The sequence below is a fragment of the Epinephelus moara genome, chromosome 1 (assembly GCF_006386435.1).
Source record: "Epinephelus moara isolate mb chromosome 1, YSFRI_EMoa_1.0, whole genome shotgun sequence".
Classification (NCBI taxonomy): domain Eukaryota; kingdom Metazoa; phylum Chordata; class Actinopteri; order Perciformes; family Serranidae; genus Epinephelus; species Epinephelus moara.
In genome coordinates this window covers 31194827-31220454 of record NC_065506.1, presented here as the reverse complement: position 1 = coordinate 31220454, position 25628 = coordinate 31194827, and the positions used below count along the sequence as shown (strand labels likewise).

General features: G+C 40.5%; 1 protein-coding gene across 2 annotated transcripts in view; it reads left to right on the top strand.

Annotated features, from left to right (window-relative positions):
- The window catches only part of cdh16 (cadherin 16, KSP-cadherin), a 35869-nt gene extending 10677 nt beyond the window's left edge, over nt 1-25192 (top strand). For both annotated transcript variants that reach the window (XM_050045588.1, XM_050045579.1), the window contains 11 exons: nt 3276-3401; nt 5891-6041; nt 6986-7198; nt 8928-9004; nt 13251-13442; nt 19073-19314; nt 19396-19526; nt 19872-20111; nt 23307-23423; nt 23997-24113; nt 24331-25192. In XM_050045588.1, coding sequence (XP_049901545.1) covers nt 3276-3401; nt 5891-6041; nt 6986-7198; nt 8928-9004; nt 13251-13442; nt 19073-19314; nt 19396-19526; nt 19872-20111; nt 23307-23423; nt 23997-24113; nt 24331-24431 — 1707 coding nt within the window. In that variant the 3' untranslated portion in view covers nt 24432-25192. The remainder of the gene's footprint in view (nt 1-3275; nt 3402-5890; nt 6042-6985; nt 7199-8927; nt 9005-13250; nt 13443-19072; nt 19315-19395; nt 19527-19871; nt 20112-23306; nt 23424-23996; nt 24114-24330) is intronic.
- Nucleotides 25193-25628: the final 436 nt, after the last annotated feature.

Below are 25628 nucleotides of genomic sequence, written 5' to 3'. Positions count from 1 at the left end.
GTCAAGGCTCTTGATTTGTTAGTTTTCACAGTGAAATGAAATGTGATTATTTGTTGCAGGATTAGTGTTAGCCACACTAGACCTTCATCATGGACCCACAATCAGTGTTCAATATTACAAGTGATACTATTAACAACGTGGTGCTTCAGCTAACATTAGTCATCATCAGAGGTGATCTCATGTTTGAATGAGACCAAAATTAAAGCTGCTATGATCTTTTTGTTTTGTTAGCAATATTGATCACAATGAATGCTAATGTTGCTTCATATCTGTCAGTTGTAATAAGCAACTGTTTGCTAATTTATTTGCCATCTCAATTAAGATTAATGAATAAACTTCATTTATATAGCACCTTTTTAAAACAAAAATTAAAATAGGTGATAAGACATTAAACATAGTTATAAAAATTATAATTAATGTATGAAACAAATGGTGTAGGAAGGTATAGACGGATCATAGAAAGGCTAGACTATATACGTACATTTCAAGACGAGTCTTAAATGAAGAGATAGATGTAGCCATCCTAATCTCCTTTAGAAGGTCATTCCAGAGTCTGGAGGCCCTGATGCCAAATATTTGTCACCTTTTCTTTCTTAGCGTAGATTTAGGAACCACCAGGACTGCAGTATTTGGGGACCTCAGGGCACACGATGGCACATGGGGGGGTAAAAGGTCTGAAATTTAGCTTGGGGCTTTAAAAGTGATGAGTAAAATTTTAAAGTCAACTGGTGGGATGGGGTGACTTGCAGCAAAGGGTTGTGGGTTAGAGCCGAACCAGCAGCTGCTGTGGCAGGAACACGGCCACTGTACATGGGACGCTTGCTCTGCCAGATGAGCTAAGCGAAGATTTCATTGAGGTTATTGGGGTCACAACAAATGTAAACCTGGGTGTCGTCTGCGTAAAAATGGAAAGTGATGTGTGATTAATGCTGAGATGTCCCAGTGGCAGCATGTAAGTGAACAGAGGTCGGCTAAGCACCAAACCCAGTACTACTATCAGTACTGTTTACAGCTTGTTTGCACCACCCCTAAGTGGCCTCAAATATTTTTTGTTGTTAAACTGTTATGGCAGGTTTATGTTTTAAACCCCAAAGACAACTCTCTGCCTTCTAGCCAAAATACACATACTCGTATTTTCTGTTATGTCACTTGTTAGTTATTTTATTATTTTTTTAAAAGATTATATACTTTATCAATCCCCAACGGGGGAAATTCAATCTTTTTCACTCTTTTGTCATATACATACACAGGCCTGAAATACACACACATGCACAAACAGGACCTTTTTACATGCATTAAATGGAGAGATGTCAGAGTGAGGGGGCTGCCCATGGACAGGCGTCCCGAGCGGTTAGGAGGTTCGGTGCCTTGCTCAAGGGCACCTCAGTAGTGCCCAGGAGGTGAACTGGCACCTCTCCAGCTACCAGTCCACGCTCCATATTTTGGTCGGGACGGGGACTTGAGCCAGTGACCCTCCGGTTCCCAAGCCAAGTCCCTATGGACCAAGCTACTGCTGCCCCCAGATTGTTATCGTCATTTCTTGGATAAAGCTTATCTTACAGGCAATAAAAATGTCTCTGCTCCCTCCAAGATACTCAATATTTACATTGTCAATATCATATCTATATTTTATATGGCTGCAGCTAATCATTAATTTTCATTATATATCAATATGCAGATGATTTGCTCAATTCATCTGTTATCTGTTATTTAAAAAAAAATCATTGTAGTTTCCCAGAGCACAGAATCACATATTCATTTGTTTGTTTTGCCTACTGTATGTAACAATCCAAAACCAAAATACATAGTTTATTATTATAAATGACAAAGGAAGGCAGCAAATCATTACATTTGAGAACCTGTAACCGGCAAATTATTGAATTTCCTGCTTGAAAAAATGGACTGAAATGATTAGCAAAATAGTTGCAGATTCATCCTCTACTCTGAATATTTTATAAATTGTTCCAGCTATGATATTTCAGCCCTGTTTTCTGACAAAGGAAACACTTCGCACATCTATTAAACAAGACAGGTGCGTTGGAGAGACAAGACCAAAAAGTTTCAAAAGGACTCCCGCACACTGTCTGACTTGCAATATATAATTTATTTGCGATGTTTTGGGACTAGACCTTCATCAGGCAAACTAAGCGACAAGATTTCATTGAGTTCTGCCCTTTGCACACCCCCAATCCTCCCCAGCCACCTGCTTCTGAGGCCTACGCTGTACATAAAGATAGTGTTTCATTACCTGAAATTAACATTGTCTCTGAACATAATCTGGGAGCGACTATGTTGCCACAGTACTGTATCTAAAAAAGCAGTTATGTAACATACAAACATAATTTCCAGGAGACACAGTTGGATATTTTCAGTATGTCCTGATTTTGAGTTTAACTCAGGGCATTGTACTCTTTACTGTAATTCAGCAGCTAATTACTCTCCAGTACACATTGTCCTGGAGAGCAGCACACACAGACGTGATTCGCTCTTGACGCAGCTCAAACACAAGCTATCAGGGGGAGACAGAACGTGCTCTGCAAACTTAAACACTGACAGAGGCAAAAACAGATGACTTCATAGATGTTTTGTAGATAACTTTATATAGAGCAGTCTGTGATCATTAATCAGCGCTTTAAACATATCTCTTTAAAGTTCTGAGGTCTAGAAACACACCATAACACTGAGAGGCGGCCAGCTGTGTGAAGCGGCTCTGTGTATACAGAAGCATAGTGTTTGGGCAGCCATCTCCAAAACAAGGGAGGAGTGTGTGACAGTGAGTTGAGGAGATACACATGCCCTGGGTGTGCATCAGCTGTGCTGCGACTGGACTCCTCTCCTTGTTGGGTGCTGTTTGATGGCTACTAGGGCCCTTTCAGCCCTACTGCACAGCTCTCTGTCAAGGGCTGTAAAGCAGAGTGGAAAATCCCCTTCAGCCTGCATAGTTAGTTTTGGCTGTGCTCTCTGTTCCACATCATTGTCAGCACGTTTGGTTGGCTCCTTATCATGTAAACAAATGGTAGCTTAGCTTTGTACTTATACATCATACAGACCCTGCTGAATAGCTTTCTAGGTTTATACTGCGTGATACATTTCCTGTTGCAGCCAGTTGAAAAACACATTAGATTTACTAAATGTACTGCATTTTTATTGTGAAAAAAATAGACAAGAAAAGGCATTAAACTGTTTAGCACATTAATTTTATTGTAGTGTTTATAAAAACCTTTTTGATGTGTGTGTGTGTATGTGTGTGTGTACCTATGTTTATGTTTCTGTAGGTCAAATGGAGTGGAAGTCAGGCAGAGTACAGTCTGGAGGGGGAGTTTCCAGAGATGCTCTTCACCATCAGCAGAGAAGGAGTCATTTATCTCAACGCCCCTCTGGACAGAGAGACACAGGACCAGGTTAGTGTGACAGCAAGCTAAACATCTCCAGCACCTAATAATTAATGTCAGTTTATGATTACTATTTAAAGCATCTAAACATCAGGGCTGTAGGTGCTACGCTGTTCCTTTAAGACAGACAGGAGCAGATTTATTTCTGTTTCAGCTATGTTCTGTTGTGTTTGTTTCAAATGTGACAATAAATTAGTGTGGATGTCCAATAATCTTAATATAAAATTTGCTCTGATTTAAAAGCTTGACCTTTTTTTCTGCCTTTCACAAGATTCTCTTCATTAAAACCAACAGAGTCACATGTGGTCTATTGTGCTACATTTCTTTTTCAAATCATTTTCCATAGATTTAATTCACCTTTTTTTCAGCAGCTGCTGACTGGGAGCTGAAGAACAACAACACAAACTCGTACTTTAATTATATTTCCTCCTATTACTTAAAACTTAATCATCCTCTACTTAAAGAGACCCTGGTGCACATTATTGCAACAAAGCTGAGCCAAGTCTATTTTTAAACTGAACAGAGGTAATTAAGCAAACAAGCCAAAACCTGAAAAGCACAGCTATGTTCCTTGAACATTTATCCTGCCCGTGACATGAAAAAATAATGACTGTGTTATTACATTACAAGGACTATGAAGCTAAAAGCTTCATTTCAAATGTTGTTTACTTTAGGCTTAGTGAAGAATCATTACTTGTTGTAGGGTTAGAAATTAAAATCCTTATTTGTTTGCATCTTGCTTTTGAGTTTTGCATACGACGTAAGCTCCTGAGAGCTTTGAATGGCCCACTGAACAGTATATTCTGGCACAAATGCTCAAGTGGTCAAAAAACAACACAGACAGCCTGTTTACTCTGGTATTAATGTGCGTCGTGGGTGATTTGATCACAAGTGGACAGCTTCATGTCCATTTGTTCACACCTGGCATTAGTAAGCTTCTCCACATGCATCTCGAGTGACAGCTTGTGATAGGATCTCACTTCCTCACTTCATATGCAAATGAACATGTAGCTAGATCATTTAATTCACCATCATTATGAGACTGCTGCTGTGTGAGTGTGAGCTCCGCGCTAGGGACAGTTGGTGAGAGTCTGCCTGTATACACACAGTGACATGGCTAACTGTTAGCATCACATGGCTAACCTTACCCACGTGGTTAGTAACAGGTTTAGTGACAGAGCTGAGCCGTTTTGGTGACGTATGAGTCAGGTGCTGCTGTGTTAGCTTGTGCTAACTAGGCCAACATTGAACTGATTGCTAGAGTTCTCTAGCTATGTACTACCTATTGAGATGTACTACTTAGTGGTTCTGGGCACTTTTGCAGTATACATAGTACAGAATGATATTATATTACACCAGTAGTGGTGCAATTAGTAAGTAGCATTATTTGGTAGGAGATAAGGGTCTGTCTACATAATGTGATCCCTGAAATCTCAAATGAAGATGTTATAATAGAGTATCAAAATATACTTACAGTTAACTCATCCCAGCTTGTAATCACCTTTCAGCACCAATCTGCTATTGATTTGCATTTTTCAACAAGGCATCATAAATCGACAGAGCACCAGGAGGAGTGTGGCTCCGGAAGCGCTATGTCTAACGGCAGCAACAGTTTGCTTATCCAGCAGCATCACCTGAGGAGGTGGTCCTTCAGTGTGGCCAGGGACACATGGGTGTACACACTGCTGAAAGAATGTGGCCAACCGAAGACCAACTTCGAATGTGGTCTGAGCGAACAAATCTCCAGACGCTTTGAGGACGCATTTGTTACATCACACCTTTACTCAGCTGTGTCCGGTCACCCAAAGTGGATGTTGATACCAGGCTTAAACAGGGCCAAAGAAGCTGAGCTACATCAGCTGATGTGATAAATGTTTAAACACATGCCTCTAGCATATTGCATTATCTGTCTTCTGTGGAAAAGTGCAAATTTCTATTTTGCTACCCCTTATGATGGAAAAGTCTCTCAATGCATACTTACTATCATTTAAAAAATGATTGATAATCTGTTGACGTGTTAAAGAGCCACTAAATGCTGAATGTGTCTGGTCTGAATACAGCTCCCTCAATCAGTCTGTATCCTTCATGAGTGATGGTGCTGATGGAGCCTTTTCACACCGTAAGCTTTGTGCCCCATCTGCCAGCGGTGCAGAATGATGAACGTAGAGATGCCTTTTTCACGCGACAGGTTGTTTCTCACTTCCATCCATCAGTTTTGTTTACCAGCTTACCTCAAGAGCAGAATATTTTCCCATCAAGCAGTGGGCAGGGGGTCACCCTGCACTGATCAGCAGTCTACCAATCGAAGGCAGGGCCTGTTTATCCTTGTCATTGCCTGCTGTGATGTATGAGTATAAGTGCCATGAATGTGATGCTCTGCAGAACTTATAGAGGTCATAATGTAAAGACGCCACACTTGTTAACCAGCTTTTGTCTAACCACTCTGTTTCTTTGATACTCTGGAGGAAAACATTGTGTTTCTCTTTTTGCCTTTTCAGTTCCAGATCAGCATTGTGGTTGAGCGTCCAGATGGCAGAGAGATTGCCAAGCCTGTGGAGCTGAGAGTGATGGTGGGCGATGCCAATGATAACAGACCCACCTTTCCACAGGCACAGTACCATACTGTGGTGAAAGAACTGGCTGCTCGAGGTAACTGACAGCTTGTTATATGGTTAGCAGTTGTAAAAAATATTTGGAAAATGACTTGTAAAAAAAAAACACATGTTCATATGAGTCTCACTGTTGCTCCTCCAACATGTGTTTGAAAATATGGTCCAAAAACTGCCCTGACTATTCAGTTTACAGAGGGATATTTATTTATTGCATAACAGGGGTGGTGGGTGTTAAAGTGAAAATCCAAAGCAAATGCACATGTTGTAGTGCCAATTGTCACAATGTTTCCTTGTAAAAATACTTTAATCAACTGTACATGCGCCAAAAACTCAACTAGGTCTTACTTTCTTTTTGAATTTCTAATTATTGGTGAAGTTTGAGATCATCATTAAACAATACAATGAGACCCCTGAATAATCCCCTGTCACATTTACACTGTAACGGGAATCTTGTTTCACAACACGGTAGAGGAAACACTGGCTGGAAGGGACGCTGCCGTGATGGAAGAGCCGAGACTGCCAGATACCTTTTGTGAAAGCAGATTGGGACATTTGCCAGGACACGAGGGAAAGCACCCTCACTCATAAAAAGCACATGGTGTGTTGTGACATATCAGGTCCCAGCATAAAAGCTTTTTTGTTGATGCTTTAAAACGGTTGGTTCTGGGAAATGAATTAGACCGGACAATCTGTTGATCTAAATGGATTACTGAGCGAGGATTAAATGAGAATGCTATTGTTATATGCTTCCTCCCCCATTATTCTCATTTGTAGCTTTAACTTATTGCAGACAGAAGTTCTTTGGCTGCAGAAACTCTGGAAATCAATTTGTCGTGTTTAGTAGTTGTAGAAAAACAGAAAAACATTAATATTGAAATTCTATCTTAAAGAGATCCTATGGTTGGGTTGTATATCAGTCTGATGCACTCATCTTTCATAGGGCTTACTTTGACTGTTCTATACTGGTGTATGTTTCCCCAGGGACAGAAATCCTGACAGTGCAGGCGGCCGATAATGACGATCCCAAGACGGACAACGTGCGGATCTTCTACCGTTTAGTCGGACAAATTCCAGAGAGTCCTCGTGCCCTCTTCAGAGTGGATCGTGACTCGGGGGTCATCTCCGTTCAAGCAGACAGTATGGAGGGAACAGCACCTCAGTACACCCTCACCATCACTGCTGAGGATGCCAAAGGTGACTGTGAAGCCTTCCTCATGTCGTGTTTTTTGTTTTTGCATCCTTACTGAGTCTCACTTTGACTTGCTTCTTTAATTTAATGTACTGGTATTTCCTTTTCCTGAAGTAGGACATAAGACTGGGAGGAACAGAATATTAGAGATAAAAGTTTTTTAGTTTTTCTTTCTTTTTTAAAAAAAATCAAATGACTGGAAGACCAGCATTGTTTTATTGACTTCCTGGAAGTAATAGTAAAGTAAATAAGTAATAATAAACATATAGAAATAAATACACAAATCATAAATTGATTACAAATCACAGTATATTTGTATTTATTATCCTGAAAATTAGGAGGTAAAGTGATTTAAAAAAAGAAAAAAAAGAAAATGAAACTCTTACTTTAATATCTGTACCTACAACGTTGGCATTGTACGTCACAGTTAACCCTGTAGATATGTACGTTATTATGTAGCGGATGCATTGAAACATTATGTTTCAACAATGCTGTGGTTAACATGTTGTTAGGATTAGGATGTTTTGGCAAAAAAAATTTGTGACACTATATCCGCTGGAAAAACAGCTATAGGTCGCTCAAAAACACCCATCATTGGAGGCTGAAAAGGCGTAGGGAACACAGCGATGACACACTACATCATTGTATGTTACACAACAAAACTTTGTTGGAGCAATCCTTCTAGCAGCATATGAATATTACACATACACCAACACACAGTTGCTCATTGCATCATTCTTACGGTCGTATACACACATTCATATGTATATTTTTAAAATATATGATAAATAGTAGGGAGAGCTCCAGGTCGCTGTGACTGTGGTCTGCAGCTTCCCCTCTACCTCCTGATGACAGTCAGCTCATATACGGCGTCACTTAGAAACGTTAATATCATGAAACCTGTGAATGTAACGTGTTCATGGTTCGCAGAAACACACAATACCAGCATTTTCTTCTGGCGACTGCACCCAATTGCTATTTATGAGACATTTTTAAAATAACAATTTGATTATTAAAAGTGTTAGAGAAAATATAGTTAGTGGATATAATTTGTTTAGAAACAATGAGTTTGAAAACTTACTTCTTCGCCCTGTTTCCTCCCACTATGCTGACGCACACTGCAGACAGAAACAGCAGCTGTGCTTTGATTTTGGCGCTGCCACAAATGAGAAAAAATCTCATTAGTGGAAGCTAAATTTAGTTTTCCAGCATGAATATAGTGCATCCCTAAAATAAACTTTCCAGGGCCATGTTTTAAATCACCATCCCTGTTATTTAACTGCCGATGACGTGGACACCGTGGCCAATCACAGTGTCTGTTTAATGTCAATCATAATGAAAAAATAGTTTGCAATGAGGCCGCAAGCTGTTTGAAGGACATTATGTTTAAGGTGCCACTTAAGAGGAGAGAGAAATGGAAACAGAAAGCAGTTACCAGGGAGAAACATAATATACCGATATGTCAAACAGTGCAGCTTTTATAATGAGTGACACAAACAAAGGTCTATAAGCTTTGTGATCTATTGAGTCAGTAGCTTTGTTCATATGACTGTAGCGTCCAGCAGGATGCATGTGTGCTAGCCTCTGGGGTGACAGATGATGTCGTCTGCATGACTCATGCGTCAGGTTGTGATGCAGGCAGGATGAGGTACCTGCTATTCCTTCAGCATATTTTATTTGTGCGATGGGCTGACCCTTAGTCACTAACAGAAGCTGTGATCATGTCCCTGGCAGGTCTTAACAGTTCGTGCACTGTGGTTGTGACGGTGCAGGATGAGAACAACAACCCACCAGTCTTCTCCCAACACGAGGTACGAGAGCACATGCACAAACACTTCTGAAGCAACGCTGTGCTCAGGACATGATAAACAATACTTTTTGAAAACAAAAAAGGCAGGCCAAACATCACAAGGCTATCGTAAGTGGCTATTGGACTGTGGACTGTGAATCCGCTCTGCAGGTCACTGATCTAATTTTCCTGGCGGGGAACTAGATATGCCCTCTAATCTCAGGCTTATAGCAATGGCACCGTGTTATTGGAGGAGTTTTATTCAGTTCTTTGTACTCAAAGTGGACTGTGTTCTTAGGGTTTAATCTGATAAAGCTTTCTTTGGAGAGTAGTTTCCACTCATTTATTTATAGTTAAATCTACATCATGACCACACAATGATGCTCAGCGCCGTTAATGTGTTAATTATGTAAGAATCAATGTCGTCATAGCTGTTACAGTGTCACAGAAAGTTCTGCATCAGCTGGTTCTTGATTTCAGCCTCTTATTGGACTGAATCTGCACAAGAAGTGTGGCTCTCCAGCTTAATTTTTTTTAATATTATACACTTTCTGCTTGTGAGGTGGCTTTAAAAAGGTTATAGTTTCTTTTTATCATGAGGGACAGCACCTGTGGTCAAAGTGTATTCATTTTAATTATAATACATTACAAAGCTGACAGGTTTTCACAGCGATCAAAGGAGAAAAACATCTACAGAAGCTTCTGTTTTGATCATAGAAAATAATAGCTTACCCTTAAATCAAAATACACAATTTTTTCTCTTAGTATTTGTACTATCTTAACTGCTATTTATAGATTGTTTTGGTCTGAGTTGCCAAGTGTTAAAGATATTGGCCTTCTTTCCTGTATAATGGAGATAGATGGTGCTCGGCCAGGCGCCCAAAAACTATATTTTAAAAACTCAACAACAATGTTTTTTTCCAGAGACTGGACCCAGTTACTCAAGATAATCCACACAGACCTTGTTGTGAGCAGTTTCATGAAGGAACTATTTTCTGTCTACCAAACTACACCCCACCAACTATATCACACAGAAAGAAGCATACATGAGATGGTGTCCCCTTTCACTTAGCTGTAATGCTAGCTAGCTCAGTTGTGCTAGATGAGCTAGCAGTGGATGTATGCTTCCCTCTGCATTGTGATGCTGTTGGCTGTGACTAGTGCCATCTAGTTCCATTATACTGGAGAGAAGGCAGACATCTCTACGGCAGATATCTCCAGCACTCTACAACTCACACCAAAACAGTCTAGATTGTTCAATAGGACTACAGTTAAGAGAAAAATATGTATTTTTTAAAATTTTGACTGGCCCTTTAAAATCCACGGAAATGTCTCAAACCACCCAGAGGAAAATCTGCTTTTCCACCTCTAGTGTACAGCTACCTTTGAAGCATACATGAGCTGAGTCTATAGCTCCCCAAAATGCATTTTTGGTGTTTAAGATAAGCAATGTTGGGGTCCCCTGGTGGCGCAGGGGTTAAGGCGCTTACCATGGCCCAACATCCCTTGTTTATTTCTGGCTGGGGACCTGTGCTGCATGTCCTTCCCCTCATTTCCTGTTGTCTTTCTACTTTTAGTCGTCTAATAAAGGCACAAAACACACAAATCAATAGATTAAAAAAAAGCATTTTTTTTGCACTCTATCCCAAAAATAAAACATCTGGGAACTACTGCCAATATGTTTTTATCTTGCAGTGATCCGGTTGATCAATAACGCTGCAGTCAAGGCCCAGCATGTAATGTGACAGCAGTATCCCTCCTTTTGATGTATCTGCTGGTATGAAAGACAAATGGGCTAAAGATAGGCAGTTACAGAAAATCCCCTCACTTTTCACCCACATGTGCTGCATAATAGAAGAGCAAGAAGTCATGAGGGCTGGGAGTTATGTGGGAGAGCCATCATGCTGTGATAATAGGGAACCAATCTCTAGCTGTTCTGTCTGTCAGACCGCAGTGACACTGAAAGGCTGCACACACTGGGCTGTGAAGGAACACGTTGTTGTTTTTTTTAATTTAAGGTACTGGCTTTAAATTTAACAGCGGAAATTGACCACAGAGCTTTGACATATAATATCCAGACCAATAACAGGAGACGGTATGTTGAATACAGACTTGATAAAAGATTTTTTATATAACATCTGTTGTCATGGTAATTTTTTTTTTTTGTCCTTGCTGCAATCATTTGTATTTTCAGGCTGTCACAAACAAATTTGCGCACTTGCTCAGATAATTGCCACCACACACGCACCGACACACACAAACACAGAGGTGGAAAATGCTCTTGAGCAGGTCACGCCTGAGGAGTGCAGCTTTTTCCATGGCGATGTGAAGGCAGCGCTATAGGGGGTGATGTGGGAGGCGAGTGGTGACAGGGCTGGGTTCAGCAACCCTGTGGATGGGGCAGCCAGATCAGAGGCATGGCTGCTTCACCAGAGGACATCTGTGAGTGGCAGATTAAAATGGCTGTCTAAACACACAGAAGTGTGTGAGTAAAGGTTAGCGAACACCAGGAGGGCGAGAGGGGGCAACCATAAACATGTAGGCACATACAGTCACGACAACAGGGTATGCTGAAAAGTGGACAGGCAGTCGTGATTTTTATCGGCAACCACAGCATTCACCATCAACAAGTCTCCGGCAAAGTTTACATTAGCCTGTTACTCGTATAAATATTTCATTTTATTAATATTTAATACTGCTGTTAATGACAGTTGAGAGTAATACAGTCATTGTTCAACTTTGAATCATCCTGCCTCCAGGATAAATCTTTGGAACAAAAACAATCTTTGCTAAGACCAAAAGCGTGCATTTATGGATTAGTAAAGAATATCAGCTGGCGCACTTGGTCAAAAATAATTGGAGCCAACAAGATGCTGTGGCGCGCTCATTCTTTACCTTGCACAAAGGTAGTATCTTGTGAAATTTGACAGCCTAAGGCATCCATCGCAGCATAGCTTGTCAAGAAGGGGGCTAAATAATTTTCCAGAATTAGCTTAAATTTTGGCAAGGGGACAACCAGCATGGCCTTTTTCCAGGAGGCCCCTTGAACCCTCACCTCAAAATTATTGAATGAAGGGGTTTCTCTGGGTACCCACGAGTCTCCCCTAAACTTGAGAAGACTTGTTTCCAGTGCATGTTTTGTTCCTCACGATCAATCTACTCCTTCAAATTAAAGCTGTATATTTGTCTTTTTAAAGAAAAGGACAACCTGCACATTTGAAAGACAATGAATCGCCTAACATGTATATACAAATATAAAACACATTACAACAGGATTGTTGTGGAACTCAAAGTGTTAAGTGTGCTGGTGTTAGTCTATGCACATTAGATAATACGTAAAGATAACTGTATAATAAGAAACCCAAGTATATCATTAAGGAGTTCCTTAAAGAAACAGAGTGTAAGTATAAAAATGTTCATAAACATGGGCCAAGTTTCTCCCATCAAGTCTGTATTTATAGATCACAACTTTTGTGTGGGAAGTGGCGTATGCCTCTTGCAGGCATTGTTTCGTGCTTACACAATGTTTATAAATGAGATCCCTGGTCATTTAAACACTGAATAAATCAGTCTGACATTAAAAAATTGGTGTTTTTCCAATGCTGCTTGTTGCAGAGGGGCTTCTAACTATGGCAGCCAATACAAAATGTGAATGGCCCTATTAAGAGCCAGTGATTGGTTTGTCCATTCTGGGCTTCTGTAGAAACATGGCGGTGGAACATGGCGATCTCCCTGGAAGAGGACCCCGTACATATAATTGGTTCATTCTGTGGTAATGAAAACACAACAATTCTTATTTTCAGGTGATTATACCCTCAAGAAAACATACTTATTATTTTAGAAAGTCTCCATATTGACATCATTTTCAGCTACCCTATATAGACTACTAAAACAGCAGAGTGGAATTCCTGAAATTCAGTTATGACTTTTGATGTTGGTGTGCCACCCCGAAATGTTTGGTGGCCCCATCTGGCCAGCCCTATGAAAAGTTTCAGGGGGTTTTCCATTCGCTCTCTTAGCTTCATGATGAAATGCTTCAGTTTTTCCACATTGTTTCTTCCTTATATTTCTTCTCTGTTTTGGGGGGAGGTGTCCTGTCAGTGAGGCTTGATGTGAGCTGACATCTGTAAAGAAAATTGCTAAATAGATTCAAAATTATTATACTAATTCATTACCATTCATTTGCACTCTTAAGTGCGTTTTTACATAGGAGTGTCTTGAGTGGTTTCTGCTGGGTAACCGTACATTTCTGGTCTCCGTCCCATCAGTATGGACCATTTCACATTCCAGAGGACGCTCCAGTGGGCACCACCGTAACAGCTGTGCTGGCAGGGGATGCAGATGTTCGGGGAGGAGACAGCTGGCAGGTGGACTACCGTTTAGAGTCTGGAAACGAGGAGGAGGTCTTTACATTAGTGACTGACAAGCAGACCAATGAGGTCTCACTCATCCTGTCAAAGGTATACAACACGGACCATCCTGTGACCTCTGCACACACACCTTCGACCACCTCATTTTAATACTTATTTTAAAACACAAAGATCAGCTATAAATTCCTGCCAAGTCCAAATTAAACTGATATGTTAGTTGTTTTCTTTATCCTGTTCAGGGTACGAGGGAGTACAAACAAATGTCTCCTCTCAGGAGCACAAATGTTAATGTCAAGGACAATTTTTGGCATGATGGCTTTGTGTGTCCTTTGTGCAGTCCTATGAGATCATTCAGAGACCTGCTGTCGATACAACAGTCACATTTTTCAGAGGACATGATTTTAATAGGATAGTGTGTATGTGTGAGGCACCAGCAGAAAGGTTAGAAAAGAATATTCCAATACGTCAATACTTAAGTCTGACATGCCTCAAAGCAAAAAGAGTCCAGATGACAATGGAATGTTTTAGCCGAATAATCTCTCCTGTCCCCGGGGCGCATCACCCTTCGTCTGCCCCGTATAATCCAGCAGGATGTTTTAGGGATGCATGAGGGAGTGTGTGTCTATCTATCTGCGTGTGTGTGTGTGTGTATGTGTGTGTGCTCTAATGGTCTGCTCTCTGTAAGTGGGCCAGGCAGGAGACAGTCTATTATTTTCAACCTCTCTGTGGGAGTTGACGAATGTGATTGAACTGTGAGCTGCACACGCTCCGCTGAGATAAAGCAGGAGATGTCTAAAAGCTAAAAATGGATCTCGTATTATTTCAGATTAACACAAGAGGACTTCTGTTTTTTGGAAATGTTATTACACAGATTGAATTCTGGTCTCTTTGAGCAGCTGTGTTTAAAGCTCTTGTACTGACCTTATGAAATATTACAGTAACAAACTATATCAAGGGATGCTGTTGTTTATTTAGCTTCCTTTAATAAAAAAAATAATAATAAAGCTTAAATCCTACACACATAAAGCCCCCGTGGATTAAAATGCACTTGAGCAAATCCTTTAATTCATCGTGCTACAGTGTGAGGTCAGCGCCAGAAGGCAGACACATTTCATTATTAGAAATTACACACTGTTCACAGCCCAAGTGAATAATTAGATTGTGCAGACACTAATGGCAGTTTACCACACAGACTAGAGGCTGCCGATTGAGGTAAATGTATAATGAACCGGGGGAAGTGAGGGGAATCTAATCAGGATGAGGAGAGCAGGAGGCGTTAGACGTTACATCAAATGTAAAACCATTCTGTTAAAGAAAAACTGAAATAAAACCTCATGGAAGTGACTTGCAGCTTTAATCAATTAGTTATCAAATCACCAAAACAGAGCTGATAACATATTCATCCATCACAAGCTACAGGTGTGAGTCATCGGTTTAAAGTGACGTAAGAGGACTGAATCATATGACAATGATGTTACCAGGAACAATGGTGTAACTTTAATGGTAGGAAGCATTAATCACTTTGATGAATGGGGCATTTAATACAAAGAGATTTGTTATGTGCTTCATTTTAACTCAGACAAAAACGTTAAAGCTTTAATATGGCTTTCATAATTACAAAGTAGCTGCTTTTATATCAGATGATCCGGCAGCACAGGACAAGCAGTGTTTGGAGAGACGACAGGAGAGCAAAGATAGCAAGAAAATGGTTTCTTTGTACTTAACTGGAATTAACTGACATTAATCTGCCCACCATGACGAACAATAGCAAGAGTGGACATAATTAATTTCTTATTAGTTTATCTAGAAATATGATAAATCAGTATCATTGTGAGGCTAAAATCTTTTTATGTTTGCATGTTCTCCCTGTGTCAGTGTGGGTTTTCTCAGGGTACTCCAGCTTCCTCCCACAGTCCAAAGACATGGGGAACTGCCCATTGGTTCGACATCCCGTTGTTCCGACCATATTAAACCCATTGTTCCGAAGTCCGTTCCGAAATCATCATGATGCCCTGTGGTTAAGGTCTGGTTAGGTTTAGGCACAAAAACCACTTGGTTAGGGTCAGGAAAAGATCATGGTGTGGGTTAAAATGAAAAAGAAAGTGACAAACACATAAGCCGTGAGCCTGCTCCGCCTCAAGCCTTTCCCAGCTGACCCAGAGCCGGTCGCGGCGCACCATACGCCCGCCGCGAGCCGTTCAGCACCGCGGACAGTCGGACTAATGGAATGTCGAACCAATGGACTGTCGGACCAATGACATGGACCCAAAGACATGCAGATTAATTGGTGACTCTAAATTGGCCGTAGGTGTGAATGTGAGAGTGAATGGTTGTCTGTCTCTCTGTGTCAGCCCTGTGATAGTCTGGTGACCTGTCCAGGGTGTACCCCGCCTCTCGCCCAATGTCATCTAGGACTAGCTTCAGCACACCCGCTACCCTTAACAGGATAAGCAGTTATGGAATGAATGAATCAATGAATGAATGAGTCAGATGGCTACTTTTGTGTAAAAGGGGCCATTTGTAATGACAAACCCACAGAGAATTACAACATATCCCCATAGTATGGTTTGTAACATCCTATGAATTAACGTCCCAAGAATGACAAAATGTATTTAACATAAAGTTACGTAAGTTAGGTTTAGGAAAAGAAACTTGGTGAGGCATCTTTAGGTTTGGGCAAGTCAAGTTACTGTGGCTATGTTTAGGAAATCAAACATGGTGACGACATAACTTAAAATGACTCGATGTTCACTGGAAGTTCATGCAATTTGGGACACTGGACTCCTTTGGAAAGTCCTGTGCTTTGTGACCCCATCTACCCCAAACTGCTTTGTTACAGGGACTGCTTACTTCCTTACTCCCATCAGCACACTGGTCACAGGATCACAGCCACTCCAAATACCTGAGTTATACTCAAATTACTGGCTTTTGATGATGTGGGATATGTTCGAATTGTGTCCTAGATTGTCCTAAAGGTTATCACCTGACTTTGCAGTTCCCCTCACTGAGCTTTTTAGCATCTCTCACCACATTGTTTTCATTTTCTGTGCCACAACTTTAATGTTTTATTTCACTCTTAATATTCTCATAGCGTCATGTTTGGCAGCAGCATGCAGGTGTTTTTATTCTTAAAAAAAACTTTACACTACCTGCTCAGCACCAAATGTCAAACAGACCAGTCGCAGCCTTTATCAATTGAAGTGCCAGATATTTCCCTCAGGAGTTGGCGGAGAGCAAAACTGATCTTAAAAGATAGTGAACACTGGACATACATTCATCAGGTGCCAGAAACAGCTCAGAGTTAATGATGCTCGGTGTCTGCTGGAGGTGTAAATAAGCACCTGTTTGCTAACCAGCTCGACATATTAAATGAAAAGGTGTTGATATGTCAGTGTTAACAGCTTCTTTTAACAGCTTCCCACTAGTAGCCAATGTGTTAATACAGGTTAGAAGAAAAATGAGTTTATTTGACAAACAACAACACAAATAAAAGAACAAACAAAGTAAAAATTGTTTTAGATACCTATTTTGGCGGTCTTAAAATATTGGGTGTTAACAGTGCAGGTGAGGTAATAGCAGTTCATAGCCACGTGAGTGAACACGATGAATAAATCAAATGTAGTATCCTCATGGGAAGACTTTGAGTAATATATTGGTTCAGATGACTGACTATAGCCTCGAGAGAGTCCGTGCTCCATGTTCTGGTGCACTGAGTAGTTTGATGCGTCACTTCCAGTCAACGGCAGCACTCGTGCCCCCTCCAAGGTCTGCGTTTCTTCTCCGTGGCAACAGAGACGCACTCATGATGTCACACAATGCTGGTTTAATAACATCTTGTTACATGGGTAGACAGAACACGTTTAAGGAAGGGTGGAGCCTGACAGCGAATACAAGCTCCAGGGCAGGATTCAGAAGATTACATTAAAATAATCAAATACATTAGAGATTAAGATAAAACAATACGTGTCCTTCAGTCTTTAAGTATTCAAATCACTGACTGCACTGTCAACAGCATCATAACTGCAGTTAATCCCTCCAAACCTCCACAGTGAAACAACTCTTTTAATCCTTCAAACAAAGTCAAGATGTCACAGTTTTATTTTTAGGGCCCCGATTACAGTAATCGCATCACTTAAAATCTGCTACTCCCAGTTTTGCTTCAAAACTTTAGACCCAAATACAGTTAAGAAGTATAAGTGTTAAAATTTATGGATTTTATGTGTTTATATGTGATTATTTTTACACTGTTTTACAGTCAAGAGTTATATATTGAATGCCTTGTAATGTTAACATCATTTCATATATATTTATACAAATCTTCCTATCATTCTCTTGAGTTCATACAGTTGTATAAACCGCATTGTCACATACAGTAGCAGTTGCTCTCAGTGCATCATCATGGAAAATGTTTCATTAGTGACACAGTGAATCAGTTGGCTCAGTGACCGGTGTTTGGCTCATATTGGAAATACAGCAATACTCTGCCAGTAAACCCAGTTTCCTTGGAAGTGAGATAAGGTCACAGGGAACATACCGTATCCTTCTCCTTCAGGTAAAGTCAAGATTCTGTTTTCTTTGACAGGTGTACCACTGGCAGAGTGCCCATAAAATATCATTGTATCCAAAGAAATTCAACTACTTTCCTTACATTTATTTAATTGTTGATATAGATAAGTAATTCGTTTTTTAAAGGACCAGTTCACCCAAATCTTATTATAAGAGATTTATAAGTATCTTTTCTATGTAACCACAACAGTCGCTTCTGGCTAGATTTCTGGCAGTTAATTGGCTGTGCTTATTTTATATACTGTGTTGCTTTGCTAGCGTACTTGTTTCCTAACAGTGACATCTCACAGCCGGTTGGACTAACTGCTAGTTTAAGGTAAACTTAAGCTCTTGTTTTCTTTAGTCTGTTGCCCAAATGATAAATGGGCTTTCCAACCTAACCCTTCTTAAGTGTTTATTGTTGATTGACATGGACCTCCCCAGAAATGTAACTACACATTGCAGCGACGCAGACCTCCTGTCTATTTTTGTTAGCTGAAACCATTTTCCTTAGTGGAAACTAAGCTTTTATTTGCTTTAACTCTTGTGTTGTAATGGAACTGAATTTTGTAGCGTTACCTTTGTTACATGTTGCTGTTGTCCCTGGCTTCATATGAGAAGAGGAAAAGTCTGCTAGTTACTAGGCTAATTTATACAATGTAAAATGCCATAGGCTTGTGCTAAAAACTTTAGCATGTTGTATTTGTGGGGGAAATGTGTCCAGATAAAGACAAGTGCTTTGTCTGTGAATGCTGTGAGTTATAGTGAAGCCGATTTGTGTACTTGTGTTTGAAATGGTCACTATTAAACCATGTTTAATGTGTGTTGAATGTGTGTTTTGAATCAACAAAACTTTACAGCACTTCACAGAAACCCTGCCGCTGACTAGTGTTTTAGAGGTGTAACTGCACACACTGAGTGACACAGACACACCACCACACAAGTATAAATGCTCACAATGGCGGCAAAATTGTGTCAATATGGGTCATGGACACAGCAGCTAACCCCTCAATGCATTCATTTTATACATGAAACATATATTATGTATCATCTTTTACAGTTTCAACAAAATTCTGTAAACACTGATAAATATCACTGTTGGCATGTTATCAGTAATTTTTAGAAATATTTGTGTGTGCATAATTTTGGCTGTGTGTGTACATATGTGTTCACAGGTCTTGGACTTTGAGCGTGAGAGTGAGTACATCCTTGTGCTCAGCGCTCAGAACCCAGTGGCTCTCGTCCGTGGCCGATACGGACCTGCATCCACAGCAACCGTCTCCATCTATGTGGATGATGTAAATGAAGGTCCAATCCTGTCTCAAAGCCATTATGAGGTGACTGTCAGGGAGGGCGAGGAACCAGGACGGGTTATCGCTACCATCCGAGGTTATGACCCTGATTCTCATCCAATCAGGTGAGCCTGAACTGATGAATGCTGTAGGTATATTTAAATGTTATCTGCTTCACTTGTTCTAATTCTATTTTTTTTGTGCAGATACTCTCTTCAAGGAGACACCAAGAAATACTTTTCAATAGGCAAGTATTCTGGTGAACTGAAGACTGTGCAGGCCTTGGACAGAGAGGAGAACAGCACATACACCATGGAGGTCATTGCAGTGGATGGGCGTAAGTTCTTTTTCTTCATTAAAAATACCACACAACTATTTGATTGATTTAGAATTCCTGTTGAATGATTCAAAACACTAAAAAAAGCACACACATACAAAAGCACACTTGAACATCTTCACAGACAAACAGAGAGTCTGAAGAATACAGATGTAGAAGTAGAGACAGAGTTGCAGAAGAGCGAGATCAAGGAAAGCAGTATGAGTGCAAGAGAACAGAAAACAAACAATGGAGAAGGTTAGGCAAGGTGAAGAATGAAAAAAGAAAAACATTCAGGTTTAGACAGTGAAGTCTTGGCACCTCATCTCTGTTTGTCTTTTCCACATCTCTTGTGTTCCCCCTTAGGAAACTCTTCCTTATCTGCGTCCACCCTGGTGACGGTCCAAATCCTGGATGTGAACGACAACAGTCCAGTGCTGGTTGGAGACTACTCCTGGAAGTACCTGTGTACGCCTCGCTGGGAGGACCAAGCTCTGGTGCTGGCCTCGCGGGACAGTGATGGGCCACAGCATGGAGGACGACTCAACTTCTCCCTGCGCAGTGACGCCACAGTCCGACGGAACTGGAAGCTGACACCTATTAATGGTGAGGTGAATGCAGACTTGGTGAACCCGGTCAACCCGCAGCTTACTGTGTTAGTCTTATGATTCACAGTGAAAAGAGAAGACAGTCAAGTAAAGTCACATCGTTAGAAGAGGCTATCCTTAGATAATTTTTCACATGGAATTTGTAGGAGGCATCACTTATACCCAAAACTCATGTCTGATTCTGGGTGCCAGCATGATCTCAAAGCCAGAGTGCTGCGAAATGGATGTAATTAGCAGCCCAGATCCAAATCCTAAAATCCATTGCAATCACCGTAGACTAAATCACCATGACGTCAGGCTTACAACAACAATCACTTCCAGGTAGACAATCCACAGGCCAAAGACATACAGGTTAATTGGTGACTCTAAATTGCCCGTAGGTGTGAATGTGAGCATGAATGGTTGTCTGTCTCTATGTGTCAGCCCTGTGATAGTTTGGCGGTCTGTCCAAGGTGATTCAATCTTTATCAGTTCATTGCTTTAATATGGACAACTTCATACATTCTCCTGCAGTCTGAGAAGGTTTAAGATACATATGTGAACACTGTGTCTTCTATTATGGTCCCTCTTTGCTAAGAATCAGCTTCAGAATAAGGAAGTTAATTTACTGAAGAAGACAGGTCGATGTCATCCAGCCACAATGTCATGCAGTGTGAAGCAGTGGATTTTCAAATACAGCGTGCGGTCACCAAGTTTGCCACAATGTGTTAAATGCTTTGAGTTACCTGGCCTTTGAATTAAAGAAGGCAATGTGCCATCCATGAGGACAGATAGTCAAAGTAACAGAGTGATCCGGCCTTGAAGATGTGCAAATTGCCTTGGTCTGTTTTCTTCCTGCATAATTTCGTCAGTCCTATCTGAATCTGCGAAGGGAGGTATAATGTAATTAGCCTTTTTTTCCTTGCCGTTGTAAACCGCTAGTGTTGCGCTCGTTTAATGCAAACTATTTACTGCGATGACGTCTGACATTAAGTCATTCAAACAGCTCAACCACTTCCCTCTCAGGTTTTTTTTTTATCTCCCTCTTTCACTCCCCTGTTCCTGTTGCTATTGATTGAGCCAAGCTGTAATTATATCTTCTGTGTAATTTCTTTGGCGTCACCGCTGGGTTCCTGCCAGCTAATGGAGGCTAAAAGAGGAATCTCCCAGAATGCTTTGCACCTGGTTGCAGCCAGTAATGGTCGTACCAATAAAATGTGTACTGCCAGTATAATGAGTTGCACGGTTTGTGTGACACAACCACAACCTCCCATGAAAAGAACATATGTGTGTGCGTGTGTGTGTGTGTGTGTGTGTGTGTGTGTCATTGCTATTCATTTCAAATCTTTCAGAGACTCTCAAATGTACCATGTGTAAATAATTGGCAGTTCTTTTCAATGGAGAAATTCAGTTAATGAGGCAGCGCACTCTTATTCCACTTTCGTCCACTCTTAATGGCTGTTCATGGCAGTCAGGAGTGAAATGTGACACATCCAATCTTTTATGTGACACATTTAATAGCATTGTAGTATAAAAAAATACTTTTTGGTGTCACAATCGTCTGCAATATTTCTTAGTAGGCAGTGGGTCACAGCTACAACCTGCGTAAATGTCACATCGGAGGCGAGACAGCACAGATAGATGGTAAATTAACAGCCGGCACTGCTCGTGTTTTCCTGACTGACAAATGGAACATGAAGGGGAGTGAAGGGGAGTGAAGGCGAGGTGCGAGCGTAGAGTGTAAGACCCTCAGATAAGGGTTCAAACAGTTTGATAAAACAGTTCTCTTTACGGGACGGGGCTTTTACGTCATGCGGCCAGGCGTGTATTTTAGACCGATCAACAGAGATAAGATTAAGACTCACACACTCCAGACCCCTCAATATACAGCTCCATCTGTCTCTCTCTCTCATTCTGTGTCTTGTGTAGCTATGCCGCTGTGTGTTTTTTGCTTGATTTTTGTTCCCTTGCTGGTGGAAATTGTAAGATATTGTAAAGAAGTACATAGCTGACGTGCACCAGTGTTGCAGTTGACTCCTGGTAATAAAAAAAGCATTTAGCGTAATTTAACACTTTTTCAGATTTGATCTCTGATGTGCCGGATAGTGCACATCAGAGATCACTACAGTTGTAGTATATGTGTATATAATACAACTAACACTTACACTGGGTCAAAATAACCCAGTGCTTTGGGTATAATTGGTGACTTGGTTGGCTTTATACCAAGCATATTGGTGCTACGCCATCTAGCTGCCTTTTCATGATCCATTAAGTGCGTGTCATGGTTACAGATTCTCTCTCCAGCTTCCTAGATTTGTTTTTTGAGTGTAATTTATTCACAAAAAAAAAAAATGCACGTTAACTAAGTCAAAGATGAATTTGACTAGCATAGCATTTTTCTTTTTAGCAAATTTGCTATGGATATCACATTAATATCGTTATCCTGCACTCTTTTAACCATGATAATTGTGTGGTGAAAATCTGATATCGTATCGGCCCTAACTCATACAACAATATTCCCTCTCAATCTTCACCTATGTCCCACCAGAAGTCAGTGGCGGTGCATCTATCTGACTCGGTCATCTGCATGTAGTTTCTCATTTTCTTCTTATTTTGCTGTGTTCGGGATGTTCCTGGGCACAGCCTGCAGGTGAGGTCAGAACGTTATGAAAATGTAGCGACCAGGTGTCTGATTGTAAGCAGCACACATCCTAGAGGAACGTATGAACATTGCAGACACAGTACAGAAAATGCATATACAGTGAGGTGAAATGGCAAGTGGACAAAACTGGGGGTTGATTTTCACCTTCACCTTCACTGGTGATGCTTTTTACAAACACCAGCTGACAATTCCTGCATAGCATACCTTTAACAGTGTCCCACAGTAATAGCAAAAGCCCGGTCACCTTTGGTCACAACCCGAGAATCAGGAACAACCAGCAGAGCTGCACTGATGGATCTGAGGGAATGCCCAGGCACATGGGGCGTCACAAATGCTTGGTATAATCTTGAGCAAGGCCAGTAGTTTTAATGATTTAATGAAAAGTAATCAGTGAAATGTTTGTCCTGGTGACACTGGCAGGAGTGACCTATGACAAACTTTGCCACGTCATTCAAGCAAAATAAGAAAATGCTTTTATCTAATGTGTAATTTTATAACAACATGTTAATTAACAGCGCATTTAAAGTGTCATCTATGTGTTTTTTCCCTCAGATACTCACACCAACCTGTCCTTAAACATCCCATACCTGGCCCCCGAGGTGTACACTGTGCCCTTCACCATCTCTGACAGCAGCTCGCCTCCCAGGAGCACCTTCATAAACTTGCCAGGTAATGTCGACTCTCCTGCTGCTGAGCTCAAGCGAACGCGGGGAGGTTATGGGACAAGAGCGCAGGAACAATCAATAGAGATCAAACCCTGTGTGCCAGCCTGTCCTAGCACTGTTCTTGTTTGGTAATGATGCAATGGAGCTTTACAAATGATTTTTCCAGGCTTGTGACCACACAGCTCTCTTAAGACTGTGCTCTGCCCAATACAGCCTGCTGACACCTTATATACAGAACACAAACAGCTCATTTCGTCTCATACAATGGTCAGAATATATCAGGGAATAAAGGGTGTGTGTGCTGTCTCCTTCTGTGTGACATTCAGTTTTCATAAATGATAATACACAAATAAAAACATGTACAGGCAGGTATACATTTAACACTACTCACCTGTCACTGTAAAGAGTTTATTGATCTGTGAACTCCTCAAATAAGTCTTCCATTAATGATGAGTTGAGCAGTGTTTTTGGTTGTGCTTGTAACATAAATTGTTCCAAACAAAACATATATTCTTTCACTGAGTCATATTTCCTGTTTGTGAGTTGTTTTTGTTTTCCCCTATCCCTCTCATGTTAGTGACAGTGTGTCCCTGCAACGTCAGAGGGAACTGCAAAATGGCTGCCAAGCAGCTGGAGGGCATGCCAACTATTCAGTCTGCAGTTGGGATTCTGCTCGGCACCTTCGCAGTCATAGGTAAGCAGAGAGACCGACCGAAACAGTGATAATGCCACTGACACATGTGTGCAACTGAGAATGCATCACAAGCTTTATAGAAGTAGTATGTGGTAGCCTATGTTGAAGGACCATTGTGCTGTATGCATTAGATTTTTCAAGGCAGGCATCATAATACTGTGCCTGTTCACTATATTTTGCAATAACGCAGCAATGTCTTTTTGTTCTGTCATTCCAGGAACGATCCTAATTGTTGTGTTTGTGAGACTCTCCTACCAGAACCCCAAAGAGCCGAGCAAAACTAACCAGGAGAGAGTTCCTCTTAAGATTTCAATCTAATTAGGATGCTACTATATCGTCTGTCCTGCTCACTGGACCAGTGTAACACCATTGCTTTCAGGGCGCTGAATTCATTAAGTGAATGTTTAAAAATGAATGTATATTTCAGTAATTGGATCAAAGTTCAGACATAAACTGACCTGACAGCACAAATTACAATATTTGAGATATGTTAGATTAGTCGAGAAACAATATATAATGTATGTTAAGTGCTTAGGCCTGTGCCTGGGAAATTATGTTGACTTACGTTTTAAGTTTGCCTTTTTTTATTGCCAGATCTGGTCATTTGTTTCAAAATGGTGCCCATTTATTACGACAAAGTAATAGGGCCATAGTTTGGAAAAACATTTCAGAGATTTAAAGAATAAAGTCAGAATATTAAAAGAGAAATGTTGCTACATTTTCAAAAGTTGTAATTATAGATAAAAAATATTTTGAAGTCATAATAAAAAAATCAGATTGCAAGTTTCAAGTTTTTGTTAAATTGTTAAAAAAAAAAAATTGTCAATATTTTGACTTTATTCTCAAAATTATTTTTTCTATAACCTTGGCCTAAATACTCTGTTGTAATTTACACTGCAAGTATCTGTTATTCATTTCTGCATCTGATCATTGAAATAAGATGCCATCTCCTTAATTTCTGATTACAATAAATGTTACAAAAAGATTGTTTTGAAACCATAAATCAGAGGAAATATGCCTGTAAATGCTGAGATGTGATTTATTCATTTAACACATCAATTCACAATTAAAACATCTTGAAAGCACCATAACCACATGATCTCATTTAACATCAAATCTTTATATTCATACTTTTGTTCTCATCTTTTCATCTGTACATGCACTTCAGAGCCTCTCAAACCTGTGGCTTCGGATTTGTCACCAATTCACTCCATCAAATATTTTTTCTTTCTACTTACACGACAAACCAAAACACTTTTAATCGAATGAGACAGCCTGAAATTGTCCTGTGTTTGTAATTGCATTAGCCGAGCGTTCCAGTCTCTGTGTTCTAGGCTGTGTAAATGCTGACCCAGACGACCTCGCAGGCAGGCAAAGCTATATTCAGACCAAAGTGTTGCTATAAATAGCTCCACAATTGAAGTTCCACTGAATGTCACTCACCTTGCAGCGTCCAACCAACTAATCACCTCTCATTCACGAAAGTTTTACAAATTGAATAGATGCGTCAGACTC